The sequence below is a fragment of the Anolis sagrei genome, chromosome 2 (assembly GCF_037176765.1).
Source record: "Anolis sagrei isolate rAnoSag1 chromosome 2, rAnoSag1.mat, whole genome shotgun sequence".
NCBI lineage: Eukaryota > Metazoa > Chordata > Lepidosauria > Squamata > Dactyloidae > Anolis > Anolis sagrei.
The window spans coordinates 219,094,556-219,110,339 of NC_090022.1; the positions used below are offsets into that span (position 1 = coordinate 219,094,556).

General features: G+C 39.9%; 1 protein-coding gene across 2 annotated transcripts in view; it reads right to left on the bottom strand.

Moving 5' to 3' along the window:
- RIC1 (RIC1 homolog, RAB6A GEF complex partner 1) overlaps positions 1-14,842 on the bottom strand; it is a 69,823-nt gene extending 54,981 nt beyond the window's left edge. For both annotated transcript variants that reach the window (XM_060762290.2, XM_060762289.2), the window contains exons 1-2: positions 14,288-14,842; positions 4,679-4,786 (exon numbers count right to left, since the gene is read on the bottom strand). In XM_060762290.2, the coding sequence (XP_060618273.2) occupies positions 4,679-4,786; positions 14,288-14,428 (249 nt within the window). In that variant the 5' untranslated portion in view covers positions 14,429-14,842. The remainder of the gene's footprint in view (positions 1-4,678; positions 4,787-14,287) is intronic.
- Positions 14,843-15,784: the final 942 nt, after the last annotated feature.

Here is a 15,784-nt window from a genome sequence, read left to right on the forward strand (position 1 = left end):
TACAATTGAAATGTTGTTTATGTATCAGATATAGTCCCCATTTTCTTCCAGAAACAGGATATCTTTAATAGAGTAGAATGGTGGAACGTTATACTACCACACTCTTTCAAGCCTTCTAATTCATCTAATGATGCAATGTCACAATTGTTTTTGGCTCTCTTTTCAATTACTTAATAATGTATAAATGTAGCAGGAGAAGCACACCTTTTATAGCCATGGTATTAAAATCAAGTTATCTGTAGAAACATAAACCACTACACAATTACTCAACAGAAGTATTTTGATATATTAACTAATAAAACCTGTTTAACAAAAATTGTAGCTACCGGCTATGCTGCAAGAGACTAGAACACCCCACCCTCAATCCCTTTTGAAAACCAAAAGATTAAAAATGGAGACTGACACAAATTTCTTTACCTGAATAATTATAAGAAAATACTATTTATTGTGTCAGAAGTGAACTGAGGGTTCCTATGTAATGTATTTAAAACCACAAACAAAGAAAGGACATGAGAGAGACCTCCCCGTAGGATCATAACACATCCGGGCGTCCCCTGGGCAAACGTTTTTGTAGATGACTGATTCTCTCACAACCAGAAGCAACTTGCAACATGAAATCAAACAAATGATTAGAAAATACTGATACCTACAATCCAAACTTTAACTTTACTTTAAATTTTTGTAATGAATTATGCAAACAAGTTACTCATGCTGCTTGGTTTCAGTAGTTTACCTGCTGTACTCTCATAGTATTTATGCCACCCAATGAATAAGGAATAAAATTAAAGTGGTATATTTAATTGTCAACTCAAAAACCATTGGAATAAAGGCCATTTTAGATTATAAATTTGAATTTCAGTAGCACATCCATTAACAGTTATTGCCAATAGCTTATTTAAAATCCTATAAAACAGTACTTTGGAATGCAATCAGCGAGAAAATCATTACTAGTTAACTTGATGGATAAGAAAGCTAGTGACTGCAGCTTCAAATAGGGTTGTGTGTAAAAAGCAAGGGGTTAACATAAGTCAACAAACAAATTAAAGGCACAAGCACAATGTTACTACAATTCTTAAGAAGGAATTTTTCAAAACAGATTCCAGTTTGACTTCCACATTAGGCCAGGACATATTTGAACTAATTGAAACCATCTATGGCATGTACAAATTCTTTCCATATTTAAACATCCATGTCCAAACATAAAATGAACTATTTGCTTGAGACTTCTCATGAGCCATTGCATTCTTTTACTTTCCTGCTGACGTGAAACCTTCAAACCTAAAATAAGGTACAGGAATGAAGTAGTTTCTTGTAATGGCAATTATGAATCCAGATGTGGCCCAGTAACAAAAAAAATGTTATGCATGTTTCAGACAATTCAGAACTGTGCGAACATGAGTTTCTTGGTGTTTCTGTATAGTCCTCAAATTCTTAGTACATTCTAACAGAGAATCTGAGAGAGACATTGAATCAGAAAAGCACTATGTACACGTATTAACCCTTAAAATGGCAATGAAGGAATCAAGTATTATGTACTTGAGTATGTTTTCAAAGGCAATTAACATTTTCAATATTATTTAATTTTTGATTTAAAGAATTATCAATACCCAGGCTCACTGTTCCCCAGCTTGCTGAAAATTCAATAGAAAAGAAAAAAAAAACTTTCAAACTGATCAGCAGTATTGCATTCCAGAATAATTAAAATTATAATAAGCACACGAGAATATGAATGGCGGCATTCACTTATATATAAAATTGATAAAAATTGTTCCAAAATACACCATCCTGTAACAGGTCTGTTTCAGTCATTAACATTATCATCTTCCAGAGATCAACTCCATAAGAAGTATACCAAGAATATATAAGAATATACCAAGAAAACCCACCCAGTTAGCTACCTCACAGCTTGGCATAGTGGGCAGGAATAAAAAAGTAGTGGCAGCAACAATGTCAAGCAAAGCAGAGGATAAGCAAGCATTGAGCAGGTACTCCCCTTCACAAACTTTTTCTCTCACACCTCAATCATCTCCTGCCTTCCAGAGCCATGTGGGGAACAAGGATGTTATACTTAGGAGAATAAGAAGCATATACAGTACACAGACTGAAAAAAATATGCATGGACATTAGGGCACTGTCTTTTCATTCAGAGTACAGTACAATGGTAGCTGCATTTCCTGAACCACTCTTTTAACCCCACTAAATTACAAATAACTACTTCCTCAGAAGTCACAAGTTCACAATCTGGGTGCACTCTTGGACTAAACCTTGGACTGAGATGTCCAAGTTTCTGCAGTGGCTAGACATGCGTTTGCACATTTAAAGCTAGTGTACCACACATGCCCATTCCTGGCAATGTCTCATGTGGTCACAGCCATGGACACAAGCTTTAGTTACATCCAATCTGGACTACTGTATTTGCTCTATGCCTTAAAACACTGTTCAGAAATATCACTTGCTCCAAAGAGTTGCTGGCAGCATTGACTGATATCATAATAAGTCCCTTGCTCCAACAGTTCCACTGGCTGCCTGCCTTTTTCCAAGCAGAATTCAAAGTGCTGGTTATTATGTATGAAATCTTTTATGGTTTAGATCCTGGCTATCTCACAAACAGTATTCTTCCCTATGAGCCAGCCTGGCCCTTGAGATCCACAGGAGAAGCCCTTCTTTCAGTATCACCATCTTTGCCAGGATGGATAGAGGAAAGAGAACATAGGCTCTTCTCAGTGGCTTCCACCAGACTTTGGATCTCCCCTAGGGACACTAGAATTGCCCTCCATTTCTGCCCTTTTAGCATCAAGCAAAGTCTTTTTTATTCAAAGATGTTTTTAGAATTGATAGGTTTTTCAAAGAGAATACTGTTAGCTAGTCCTCTATTGCTTTAGAAAGTATTGTTCTCAATTTTTAAACATTTTAATTGTTTTAATATGGTTAAAATTTAATGTTATTTTATTTTTGTATGTTTAAAACCACAATGTAATCATTTGAATTTGTAAGCCACCTTAAGCCCCATTTGGGGGGGGGGGGGAGGGAGATACATATAAATAAATAACATTAATACAGATGCTGCTTCTACTGATGGCAACACTATCAACTGTATAACTTTGTCACCTTCATATTTATATCCCTCTTCCTTAGTGATGGAAACCAAAGTGAGTTACAATTAAAAGATAAAAGTAAACAGATACATTAAAAATACAAAAAGTGCTAGAGTGTTCCCTCGCTACTTCGCGGTGACTTTCATGGGTTTTTGAAAATATTAATAAAAAATATAAAATACAAAATAGTCCAGTGGAGGCCAGGGAGCCCAGAAGTGTGGTGGTCTGAGGCGCAGCGGGGAAGGCCTGCCTCCCTGGCCTGCTACTGCCTGCGTGGCTCTGCAGGCTCTGTAGGGGTCTGCAGAGGCCAGGGAGGCAGGCAGGTGCTCTTGGGATGGGCTGGGAGGTGGGTAAGGAAGCACGGGTAAGAAAATAATATATCAAATAATATTAAAATTAATATAGCGTCCCTACTTCGCAGATTTTCACTTATTGCAGGTGGTCCTGGAACAGAACCCCCGCAATAAGTGAGGAAACACTGTATTTTGTTTTAAGGACTCAAACATTAAGCACCATTTAAAACATAGGGCAAGAACAAATACTACAACCTGCCATTAAAAGCCCTTTCATCATAAACAGTTCCCAGAAGGCTTTTGGATTAAAACAATTATTTGCCCTGCCAAGGGAAGGACAAAAAGGGAGTCTATCTAGCCTACCTACAGAGGGAATTTCAGAACATGAGCATAGAGGTCCTCCAAGGCCCTCTCTTTCATTCTCACCAAAAGCGTACATGAGAGTGACTGGACTCAGAGAGGCCCCCTTCCATCAATCTCAAAACCCAGAGAACCTTCAGATAATACCAGTAGTATTTTTAAGGCTGTTCCTGATGTTGGCAAATAAACATTCTACCTCATGTGAGCATGGGTCATCTGGCTTTGACTTTTTTATATACTGTGAAATACCTTTGATGTTGCAACCACAAACTCTCATATAGATATGGAGTATCTTTACTCTGCATTGGAATTAGAAAATACAGATCATGTCATGATTTGTATTTGCCTGCATGAGTGTTAATCATAGTTTCCATTTTACACCATGATGAATTCTGTGCTGGATACAAACTATTATTCTACTTCAATAACTTATAGATCTCTTAAAATGTGTCAAGTGTTATAATCAGATAGTCCCCAAACTCTGAACATCTAAAACGAATGACAGAAAAGTGGGGAGGTGAGGTTGGAGGGAAAACAAGCAAAATTGAATGACCAATTTGAATGGGAACAATTCAAGCAAGCAAATGCAGCTAATGGAGAGGGTTTTGCTGTCATGTGGATATGCACAGCAGCATGCAATTACAACTAAAAGATGACAGCTTATAGAAGGAGCCAAAAGCAACTGAATACTCTGCCATCTCAATGGAGTGAGCCCTGGCATGCCATCTTTTCCCTACGCTGCAGATGAAAGTAATAAATATTAGCATAATGACTTTATACTGTTGAAGTATTTCATATATTTACTTCAGTAATCCATCTAACAAGCTCATAAGGCAAGCCAGTTTTTTAGTACTGTGAAAAATGATTACTAGCTTATTTAGTATCATATAACAATTCACAAAATGCTTTAATGTAAACATTTTTACTCACCGAAATAGCTATCATAGTACTGTCAGGCCTCCACTCAGCTTGGTCATAATGTCCAAATTGTGATACTGCTTTTTCTGATTCTTTGTAGCTTACAATTAATACACTAGGCTGTAAGAAAAGAAAGAAACATGGCAGTTAAATTTCCCCTTTAAAGTTCAATTAAATAATCGGGTAATATTTCACTGCTCTCAGTCAGCTGTAGGAAAGCTACATGTGTGATGAAAATATATTACACTTTCAGAAAAGAGTTCACTATGGCAAGCAGTATTCTATTTCCATTTTTTGTCTTCACATGCTGAATATATCTTATTCCTTTTGTTATACCCATATTTTTGTAGCTTTTTATGTATACTGCATTTGATCAAACTCTGACTTATTGTAAGGATTTTCTTATTAAAAAATTTACTTAGAGGAAAAGAACATACATACTATGCACCAGTGGTTCCCAACCTGTGGGCTGCAAGACCTAAAATAAAGTCTGTGGCTCTAGACTATTACATATGGTTTTCTGTGGGCGAGCAGATGATGACTACTGGATGGCATATGTTCTGTATCCGAAACTAGAACTGATGTGGTCTACCCAATGCAATTTTCTGAATCAGCACCCTGAATAACCAAATCAAGTTGAACCACTGCTGTACACTGAAGTTTTTAACTAAACGTTGACCACTGAGTCCCTCTTGGTCAAACATTGGCCCTCCAGGTGTTTTGGACTTTTCCAATTCTTAACAGCCAGTAAGCTAGTTGGAATTTCTGGGAGTTGAACTCAAAACCTAGAGGGCCGAAGTTTGCCCATGCCTGCTCTAGGTGTTTTCAACCTATAATTCCCATTAATTCCAGCCACCATCACCTATGGGAAGAGATTATGAGAGATGTTGTGCTAAAACGTCAGACTGCCACAACTGAAGAGCAGGAAAAATTAACACATTTATCTCAAAGTGAACAAGTTTTTTAAGTAAAGTTCAAGCAAGTCTATGAGCATTCCCGTAAAACCCCAGATAAACACAACAGTTCATTACTTAGTTCCTCTTGCTAGCTGATCTTCGGAGCCCAATACTGTAGCACCAGCCACTATTGCTACATTGTTTCTTTTCCTATGCTGCAGAATGGCAGTGCAATTGGTGGTACTACAACACATAGCTTCATCTAAAACAGGGGTCTTCAAACTAAGGCCCGAGGGCCGGATACGGCCCTCCAAGGTCATTTACTTGGCCCTCACTCAGGGTCAACCTAAGTCTGAAACGACTTGAAAGCACACAACAACAACAACCCTATCTCATCAGCCAAAAGCAGGCCCACACTTCCCATTGAAATACTAATAAGTTTATATTTGTTTAAATTGTTCTTCATTTTAATTATTGTATTGTTTTAAAGTGTTTCTTGCACTACAAATAAGATATGTGTAGTGTGCATAGGAATTCATTCATATTTTTTTTCAAATTATAATCCGGCCCTCCAACAGTTTGAGAGACTGTGACCTAGCCCTCTGTTTAAAAAGTGTGAAGACCCCTGATCTAAAACATCTCAAAATTTGCAATGCCATTTAGGTTAATAAAGTTTACTGAATATTTCTAGAATCTGAAAAATAACCAGGGCAGAGCTGCCACTTGCCACGCACATGAAGCTGCTTTAGCTACAATATCCCAACCCTGGAGACTTGACAGTAGTCTTCATCATTCAGAGCTGTTTTCTATTAATTGTACAGTGAATTAAATATACATTATTAATTACTGGAAACTCTCAGCTGCAAAGTGCAGGTCTTAGCAGCAGTAACATAATAAGCACATTAACAATTACTATCTGCCTATAAAAACATGTAGTTTCTATAACATACCACCTACAAAAATGCAAGCTAAAACAATGCAAGTTCACACTAGACTTTATGATGTCATATGGCAAAGACCTCAGATTTTCCATACTCTGCATGACCATTCAGCTCTTACTGCAACTGCATCATACTCTTCCTTCTAGTCTCAGAAATACAATGCTATTATGCCACTGTTTGTTCCAGTAATTTTTTTTTGTCATGTCAGGAGCGACTTGAGAAACTGCAAGTCGCTTCTGGTGTGAGAGAATTGGCCGTCTGCAAGGACGTTGCCCAGGGGACGCCCAGATGATTTGATGTTTTTGTCATTCTTGTGGGAGGCTTCTCTCATGACCCCGCTTGGGGAGCTGGAGCTGACAGAGGGAGCTCATCCGCCTCTCCCCGGATTCGAACCTGCGACCTGTCGGTCTTCAGTCCTGCCGGCACAGGGGTTTAACCCACTGCCCCACCGGGGACTCCAGTAATGCATTCACAGAACATCCACCCCGCCCCCACAACCAAAAAAACCCTTTAATCAAATACAAGATACAAGCAGGACATTGAAAATTGTTTGGATAATGCATACACATACTTAAGAAACACTGATTTACACAGCACTATACATTTTGAACTGCAGATTAGAACAAAATGTCAGATTAGAACAAAAAACGAAGCTTTCCTTGGATGGGTTGTGTTTGATTGGTGCACTCTCCTGACAGAATGTTTTTTGATCCAGTGGAGGTTTGCATATAGTATGTACTCAAAGGGCCAAAATTATGGATTGTATATGATCTATGGATTAACTGACAATGTCACCTCAAGGGATCAGCCGCCTCTGGTCGCCAAAGCATTTTTCCACCCAGGCATTAAAAAATGCAGAAGTGCCATAATGACAGAAAGAGTAAAGAAGGTTGGTTTTGATGCTTGTTCTATATTTTGTTATAATTGTTTTTTATGTTATTTTAAACTGATGTCATGCATTCTAGTGTGCAATGTTTTTAACTGTTGTTGGGCTTGGCCCCATGTAAGCTGCCCCGAGTCCCTCCGGGGAGATGAAGGTGGGGAATAAAAACAAATTTATTATTATTAAGGTCAGTGTTTCTTTCAGATACTCCTAGAATGGACTACGCTTTTGCCTTCTACCATTCTGCTCAGAGAATGGATTCGACAACACAAAGAATGTTTACTTTTTAAGTAAGAGTCAAGGTACAATAGCCACAATGTTAATAAAAGCAGACCCCAGTTTTTGCAGTTGATTTTTTTGACTGAAATTTCTAGATGTATGCATATAGGATAAGCAGAACAAGTAAGAGGGTGGTTTTGAATTACTCCTGGCTTTCAACACCCGCCCCCTCCCCCCCCCCCCCCCCCCCATTTTAAAAGGCATTTCAGTTCTCCAGAACACATTCAGGAGACTGCAGACAGAGCAGCATGGTAGTGATAGAGAAGTACTACAAACTACATTTTCCCTCCCTCCCACTCCCTGGGATCAAAGGGCATCTCATCAGTGGAGTGACGCCAACTAGGTATTACTTAAATGTTGCTACTACAAATGCTACCACTTTTAAGTCAATATGTCCAAGGTCTACAGGGTGTTTTCCTTGTCCAACTTATCATAAGTTTTCAAACAAGAGATTCTGGGACTGAATTAGAAGTGGTCTGCTACTGAGCTATGGCTCCTTTTACCTTGGTGCATGAGACTACGCTAAACACACCTGGCACTTCAGGCTGCCACTGTCTAATAGCACAGCTGCATATATGTATGTAATAGAGTGGAAATCCTTGATAAAATATCATTTGATAAGAGAATTTTAAAAAAATAAAAATGCCATTCTTAATGCTGGAAGTTTTCTTTCAAAATGATAGCAATGCTACTTCAATGCTAAAAGTCATTATATTGTTCAAAAACAGTCATTTAGCAGTCTGAGAAAAAACCTAAGATTTTTTCACAAAAGGGAACTGATTTTGGAGCTATTATTTAGGAGGCTAACATTTGGTTTTCCTAGAAGTGGTGCGTATTTTAGAGGTGGGAGAAGAAAGTAACTTTCAAACAGAAGTTCCTATTTGGAATAACTGTGAAATGTGTACTTACATGCCGACAACTAAGACACTAGCCTGTAAACAGAATGGAATGGACCAATATACGGTTGGCAAGTAAAAGTAGCATTTTTGCACTAAACACTTCAATACAAGCTATGAGTTATGCTTGGCATAAATATAAGCAATGGCTTGCTGGATCAGACCAATTGTCCATCAAATCTAGCATTTCATTCCCAACAATAGTCAGCCCTACAGTTTTGGGCATTTAATTGTCATTTGTGCACATTTGGAGACAATTTGGGAAGGTTTTCAAGCAATACACATAGTAATATTTAAAGTGAATAAATCCCTAGCCATGATTACACTTAAGAATGAGGGGGTGGGGGCTTATTTACAAATAACTGTACATATTATATTTTACTTAAATCAATTTAAGATGATGGCCATCACCATATCTTACAGCTGTGAAGTCTGCCATAATGAGGCTTTCTTGTTGTTCTCACTTGCCATCAAGTTGACTTTGTCTGGGGTACATATGTCCACATGTGGTGGCAATGCAAATATGTACAGAGGTTCTGAGGAAAAGTTATAGTAGAAGTAGAAAGTATTATAAAGAAAAAAATAATATAAATCTGGTGACTGTACTGTTATCTATTTATAATACAGATGAATGGAAGGAAAATGAAAAAAAAATCTGATGACCATGTTGTTAACGGCTGCAAGGCTACTAATAGCAAAATATTGGAAAGAAGAGGTGGAAATTAAGATAGAAGAATGGTAAAAGGAAATTTGGAAATTAGCAATACATGATAAATTAACATGCAATCTAAAGATTAAAAGAGGCCTAAGGAAGGATAATGATTTTGAAAATATATGGAAAACATTTATTGAGGAAACATTAAGGAACGATGATGGGAACCAACCTCCACCAGAAGAAATGAGGTTCTGGTGGGAGCATAAAGAAATGAAGAACTCCGGAGATGGATAGCACAATGGGGGAAAGGAGAAGAAGTAATTATATGAATTGTAGAGATTTTTTTTTGTAATGAAATGAATATAAATGCAATAAAATTATTTTTTTTAAAGCTGACTTTGTCTTATGGTGATCCTATGAATGAGATAGTTCTAAGATCCTTGGTTATCAAATGCCCTGCTTAGGTCCTACAAACCAAGAATTTACTATTTCATTACATGGGGCATGGCATTTGCTCATCCTGAATCTGCTCTCAGTTTTGCTCTGCATTCTCAAGGCATTGAATTGCAACACACATAAAATTTATCACCCACTATACTTATTCCCCTCTGACCGCAAACTGTATTTCCCCCTAACGAAGATGTCTCCAAAGTACTTCCTACATAAGCAATTTAATTTTAGTTACCATATTTCTTCCCCATCCCCTCATAACTCATGTGCACCAGAATGGGATATCTGTCTTGCTGCACAATCCACAGCGAAAAAGTCCTACAATTTAGGCATTCTGTGGCATTCAGAAGTTAAGAACTATAAACAAATTCTAAACATATTTCATGAAGGTTTTAAAAACACAAACAAAAAACACCCCCATCCAAAAAAATCTGACTGAACAAATCCACTGCTCCAAAAATATCAGCACATGCTGGGTTTTATGGTGAACCAAGATGTTAACAGTGCAAAATTGATCTATTCTGGTCATTCAGGAGGCTGACCACATTTGGAGGATTATTGGAATTCTCACTGTGGTCAAGAAATACAAAATGCATGAATTAAGCCTTAATGCTTTATACACTGAAACTGTCACTAGAGTCAAAAACTATTGCAAATCTCTCCCAATACAATTTGTGTTTTGTATCAGCTTATGTAGTTTGAATATGGAGCACCCAAATGAAGTAGTTACAGCTTAACACTATTAAAATGGCTGCTAGGGTGCTAATCACACATATATTTAAGGTCACAGTTTGACAATGTGGCAGCATCACTGAAAGAGGCAGACTAATCCCAATCTACCTGGCAGTCTTATCTTTTAAAGCCAACATCCCCAAAGGCTGATAGTACTACAAATCGCACTGTTTCCCATAAAATAACATTGCATCATGCCTAGGTGTATAGCCCTTCAAGTCACCCATCAGTTCTTAGCCCATGAAATTCAGCTTCAAAAATTTCCCTTTTTAGAATTAATCACATTCTTGGCATTAAGCTTAGGTCAACAGAGCCAAAGGATACGAGATGCCAACTTCTATGTTGGAGACGATTGGGGGGGAGGGGGGGGGGGTGGGGGGGCACACATTTCATTTTACCTATTTTAATCCCAATAAAGAAATATTTTTATGGCATCCACAGATACTAATGTAAGAACTGTCTTGTATATACCCAAGTCAGTTCATCTGAGCAATGGAAGACAAAAGAGGAAAACAATTAGCCATTCCAATAGTTTAGATTTTTCCAATAGTTTAGATTTTAAAAAAGAAAAAAGAAATTTAGCATTAGAAACTAAACTGCTAACAGAGAAAAGATACTGTGAAATCCTGCAGAGAAGTCATTTCAAATCAACATTATTTTATATGCACCTATTTACAGATCAATGTATGGGAGGAACAGTTCAAACCAGCCTTTAAAAACTATAAATGGAATGAGATTAAAGTATATAATTATAATACACCTTCCCACAACAATTCAGAACTAAAATGGTGTGGAGGTGGTGTTCTATTTTTGTTCTAAAGGGCACCAGGTCCCATCTATTCTTGGATGCTCTGCAGGGGCCAGCTCTGGTTAATAGTAAGATGGGAGACCAGCAACAAATGCCAGATGCTGTAGGTTATATAGTATTTCAGAAAAAGGAATTGGCAAAACCACTTCTGAGTAACCCTTGTCTAAGAAAACTCTATGAAATGAGATATCAAAAGTTAGCAGGCAACTGAAGACCTATAGAGAGATACATTGTAGGTACAGGCTCTATGCCTGCCAGACAAAGAAAAAATGTAGTCCCTATGTGTAGGCTTACTTTTGCTTAGGGATCTTTCATTTCCTTTTCCAACACAATCTATTGGCAAGCCCTTTAAGTATTGTCTCATGAACACTTTTTCCATTTGAGGGAAATACAACATTTTTCAAATTTGGTACTGTTTTCCCCGGGGGGGAGGGGGGGGACACAGAAATCCTAACTCCAGCTATCAACGTGCATAGAATCACATAATGCTAGAAGGTACTCCAAGGTCATCCAATCCAACCTCCTGAAGTTACAAGACTGGTCACTGAGAGCACATCTTCACATATGGCAACCAAAGTATGCTTCTAAACTTTCAGGGGGAAAGAGACCATCAAGCCATGGTTCTCTTAAGATACCTCTACACTGCAGGTACAAACACATATTATATATCATAAATATTTTATATTTCAAATCTACAATATCTAAATAATATTTTGTAAAATTCTGTAATGAACAATTTGTTTGTTAATAAGGTACATTTAGCTACAATTTCCCATTTCCCAACATATGGCAACTTTTGGGATACCCTGTATTTCAGTGTTTACTAGGGTATATGCTTAGTGTTGTTCAGGTTTGAATTTTATAAAAAGTGTTTATTAGTGTTTACTTCAACTCCCCAAAATCCCAGCCACCTTGCCAGCTGTTAGGAATTGTGGAAGCTGAAGTCAAAAACACCTGGAGGACAAAGGCTGGAAATCACTGTTTTAACAAGACTGTTCATGGCTCACTTCAATTTTATGAACAGTCTTGTTAGAACAGTGATTTCCAGCCTTTGGTCCTCCAGGTGTTTTTGACTTCAGCTCCCACCATTCCTAACAGCTGGTAAGGTGGCTGTAATTTTGGGGAGTTGAAGTTCAAAACAACTGGAGAACCAAAGGTTGAAGCACTGCATTAGAAAATGCATATGCCTATAATGGGACATATATAAAATCCATACAGCAGATGTGGCTGGCTGCAACTCTCATCAACCCCAGATCTGACCAAGATGTGTCTACAGATCAAGCTGGACTACAACTCCCAGCATGCTCTATCAGTTCCCCACTCCCACCCCAAAATCCACTAGTAATTTTTGTTGGACCCTGACATGTATGTGTACCATATCTGACACTGATCCATCAAGCCATGTAGGAAACTTTGTGGTTCAAACAAACATACATGAAAATAAACATAAATACCCAGAATTGCCCAGTTAAGTACAAACAGTACCTGAGTTACAAACATCTGACTTACAAACAACTCATAGTTAAGAACAGGGGTGAGAGGAATTCACCCTTCGGGAGGGAAATTCACTCTTGAAAGAGTTATCACGCTGAAGCTTTATCACCAATCTTTGTTTCGAAACAAGCCAAACTTTTCAACATCCAATTCTAACAGAGAAGGAAAGTGAGGCTACATCATCTGAACAGACAGCAAAACAAACACCACAGGGGTGTTAACCCTTCCCTGTGCTATCCAAAACACACACACACACAAATATGTCTGGAGTACACTTAAAAATGTGCCTGTTCCGACTTGCATACAAATTAACCTACACAACCTATGTTGTTCATAACTTGGGAACTGGCTGTATTTTGGAAGCCGGGTATCTAGAGTAGCGTTTTAAAGCACTCATATGTTTCAGATCTATCGTCAGTTGGACTGATGAGGTTGTTTGGGTGTGAGTCAACTACAACTCCCATCATTTTTCCATTTTTTCTCCATCAGCCCACTTTGGTTGGGATTCAATGTTTACTTTTAAGCTCTTTTCTGTATTTCTATTTGAATTATTGTATGTTTACTTTTAAACTTTTTTATTGTATTTCTATTTGAATTACTTCTAAGCTTGTTATTGTATTTATATTCAAATTATTATCTCATGTTTATTATTGTATGTTTAAATTGATATGTTAATTGTTTAAATTCATATGTTATGTTTACTATTGCACTTGCCCAGAAATCCAACATACCACCTGTCACACCCAGCACTTTTTAATCTGTACCCATCACTTGGCCCGGCCCTGGTTTTTACTGTGTTATGGTGTAATATTTTGTTGTTATTGCTTTATGTTTTGATTTGCTTTGAATTGTATTGTTGTTGTTATGCTGTTGTTGTGTTGAGGCCTTGGCCTGTGTAAGCCGCATCGAGTCCTTTGGGAGATGCTAGCGGGGTACAAATAAAGTTTAATAATAATAATATGTGCAATGCGGCATTGTATGCCAAGGATTGTAAGCCACCCTGAGTCCCCCACTGGGGTGAGAAGGGTGGGGTATAAATGTAGTATAATAATCTTCTGTCAACCTTCCCCCACCAAAAAAAACAACTCACCAGACACCAGTAGTGCTATGTTTGGGGTGCGGAGTGCTCTCTAAATATGGGTGGACTACACCTCCCATCATCCTGGCTTAAATAACGCTGATGGCGGTGTGTGGGGAAGTTTGGTCCTGATCCATCACCTGTGGGATTCAGATTATTATATATATAGAGCGAGAGATTAGATCAGTCATGAGCAAACTTTGGCCTTCCCTCCATATGTTTTGGAATTCAACTCCCACCATTCCTAACAGCCTCAGGCCCTTTCCTTTTCCCCCTCAGCCGCTTAAGCGGCTGAAGGGGAAAAGGAAGGGGCCTGAGGCTGTTAGGAATGGTGGGAGTTGAATTCCAAAACACATGGAGGGAAGGCCGAAGTTTGCCCATGCCTGAAATAGATAAATGGAGGTTGAGGTCTGCCATGGCACATTGCATTGTTTGCAGCGTTGCGTCTCCTTTAAGAAGCAAGCGGGCGACCCTGAAGAGCCCTGCCAATCAACGGAGTCCGAGCTCACCCTGTTGTACCAGATGCCGAGCTCCGCCGGGGACAGCACGGCGAAGAGGGTCCGGTGCGGGTCCGCCTGGATGCGGAACGGCGGCGCCTGGGCCTCCCGGGGCCAGAGCAGCCTCTTGGGCCACCCGCTCAGGAAATACATGGCGACGGGCGGGGGGGAGCGAGGACCAGCCGCTCCGGGCCTCTCTCGGCCTCTCAGGGCCCTTAAGCGGCGGCCAGGGCCAGGTGGGAAAGAGGGAGGGCCCTGGAGGAATCGGAGGAGGAGGAGCCCGGCATCCTCCCTCCCTCCCTCTCTCACTCGACGCCGCCGGGTGCTCTACTGAAGGAAAACAGCGACGTCGTCGAAAGAGGAGCCGCTTTTTTTTTTCCCCTGAGGAAGGGGGAGGAGCCAAAGCGACGGTTGGCTAGAGCTCGCGACGGCGCCCTCGCGACGCCCCCTCCTCCTCCTCTCCCTTCGCCGCCTTCCGGGCGGCTCGCGCTCTCTCCTTGGCCGCCATCTTTCTCTCGCCGCCGCCTCCTCCGCCTCCTTTTCTCCTGTCTGGGTTGTTTGGCAGTCGAAAGCGAGGAGGCGGGGCAATAAAGCGCACCGCCAATCGGCCGTGGTTCGGAAGTGACGTTGTATAATAGAGCTATGGGGGGGGGGGAATAGAGAGGGTGACCAAAAATTGCAGCTTCCTGTATGGCTGAGATTGGCACTCTGCTTTTTGCATAAAGGGGCGGGACGATGTGACGTGGCATTAGAACGTCGGGGAATGTGTTGTCGAAGGCTTTCATGGCTGGAATATGGAGCCCTCGGTGGCGCAGTGGGTTAAACCCCTGTTCCGGCAGGACTGATAACCGACAGGTCGCAGGTTCGAATCCGGGGAGAGGCGGATGAGCTCTCCCTCTACCAGCTCCAGCTCCTCATGCGGGGACATGAGAGAAGCCTCCCACAAGGATGATAAAACATCAAATCATCCGGGCGTCCCCTGGGCAACATCCTTGCAGACGGCCAATTCTTTCACACCAGAAGCGACTTACAGTTTCTCACGACAAAAAAAAAATGGCTGGAATCGCTGGGTTGCTGGAAGTTTTCCGGGCTGTATGGCCATGTTCCAGAAGCATTCTCTCCTGATGTTTCGCCTTCATCTATGGCAGGCATCCTCAGGGGTTGAGGGGTCTCTTGGAAACGAAATAAGTAAGGTTTATGTATCTGTGGAAAGTCCTTTGGACCTTATGGACCAGCCCATGCCAGAGTTCCCTGATACAGCATATTATTCGAGAACACAGAAATGCTGGACCACTCGTAACAACCACCATGTCAGACTACACAGAGAAGCCATTGAAACCCACAAGCATGTGGACAATTTCAAGGAAGAAATGAAAAAAAAATCTGGCTATCAGTATTTATTTAAAAACCCTCCATAATCAGGACAGTAAATACAGAGGAATGCTAAAAAAAACAAAACACAAAAAACGGGAATTACAGACAAGAATCTATCAGGGCCAGCTAACACCT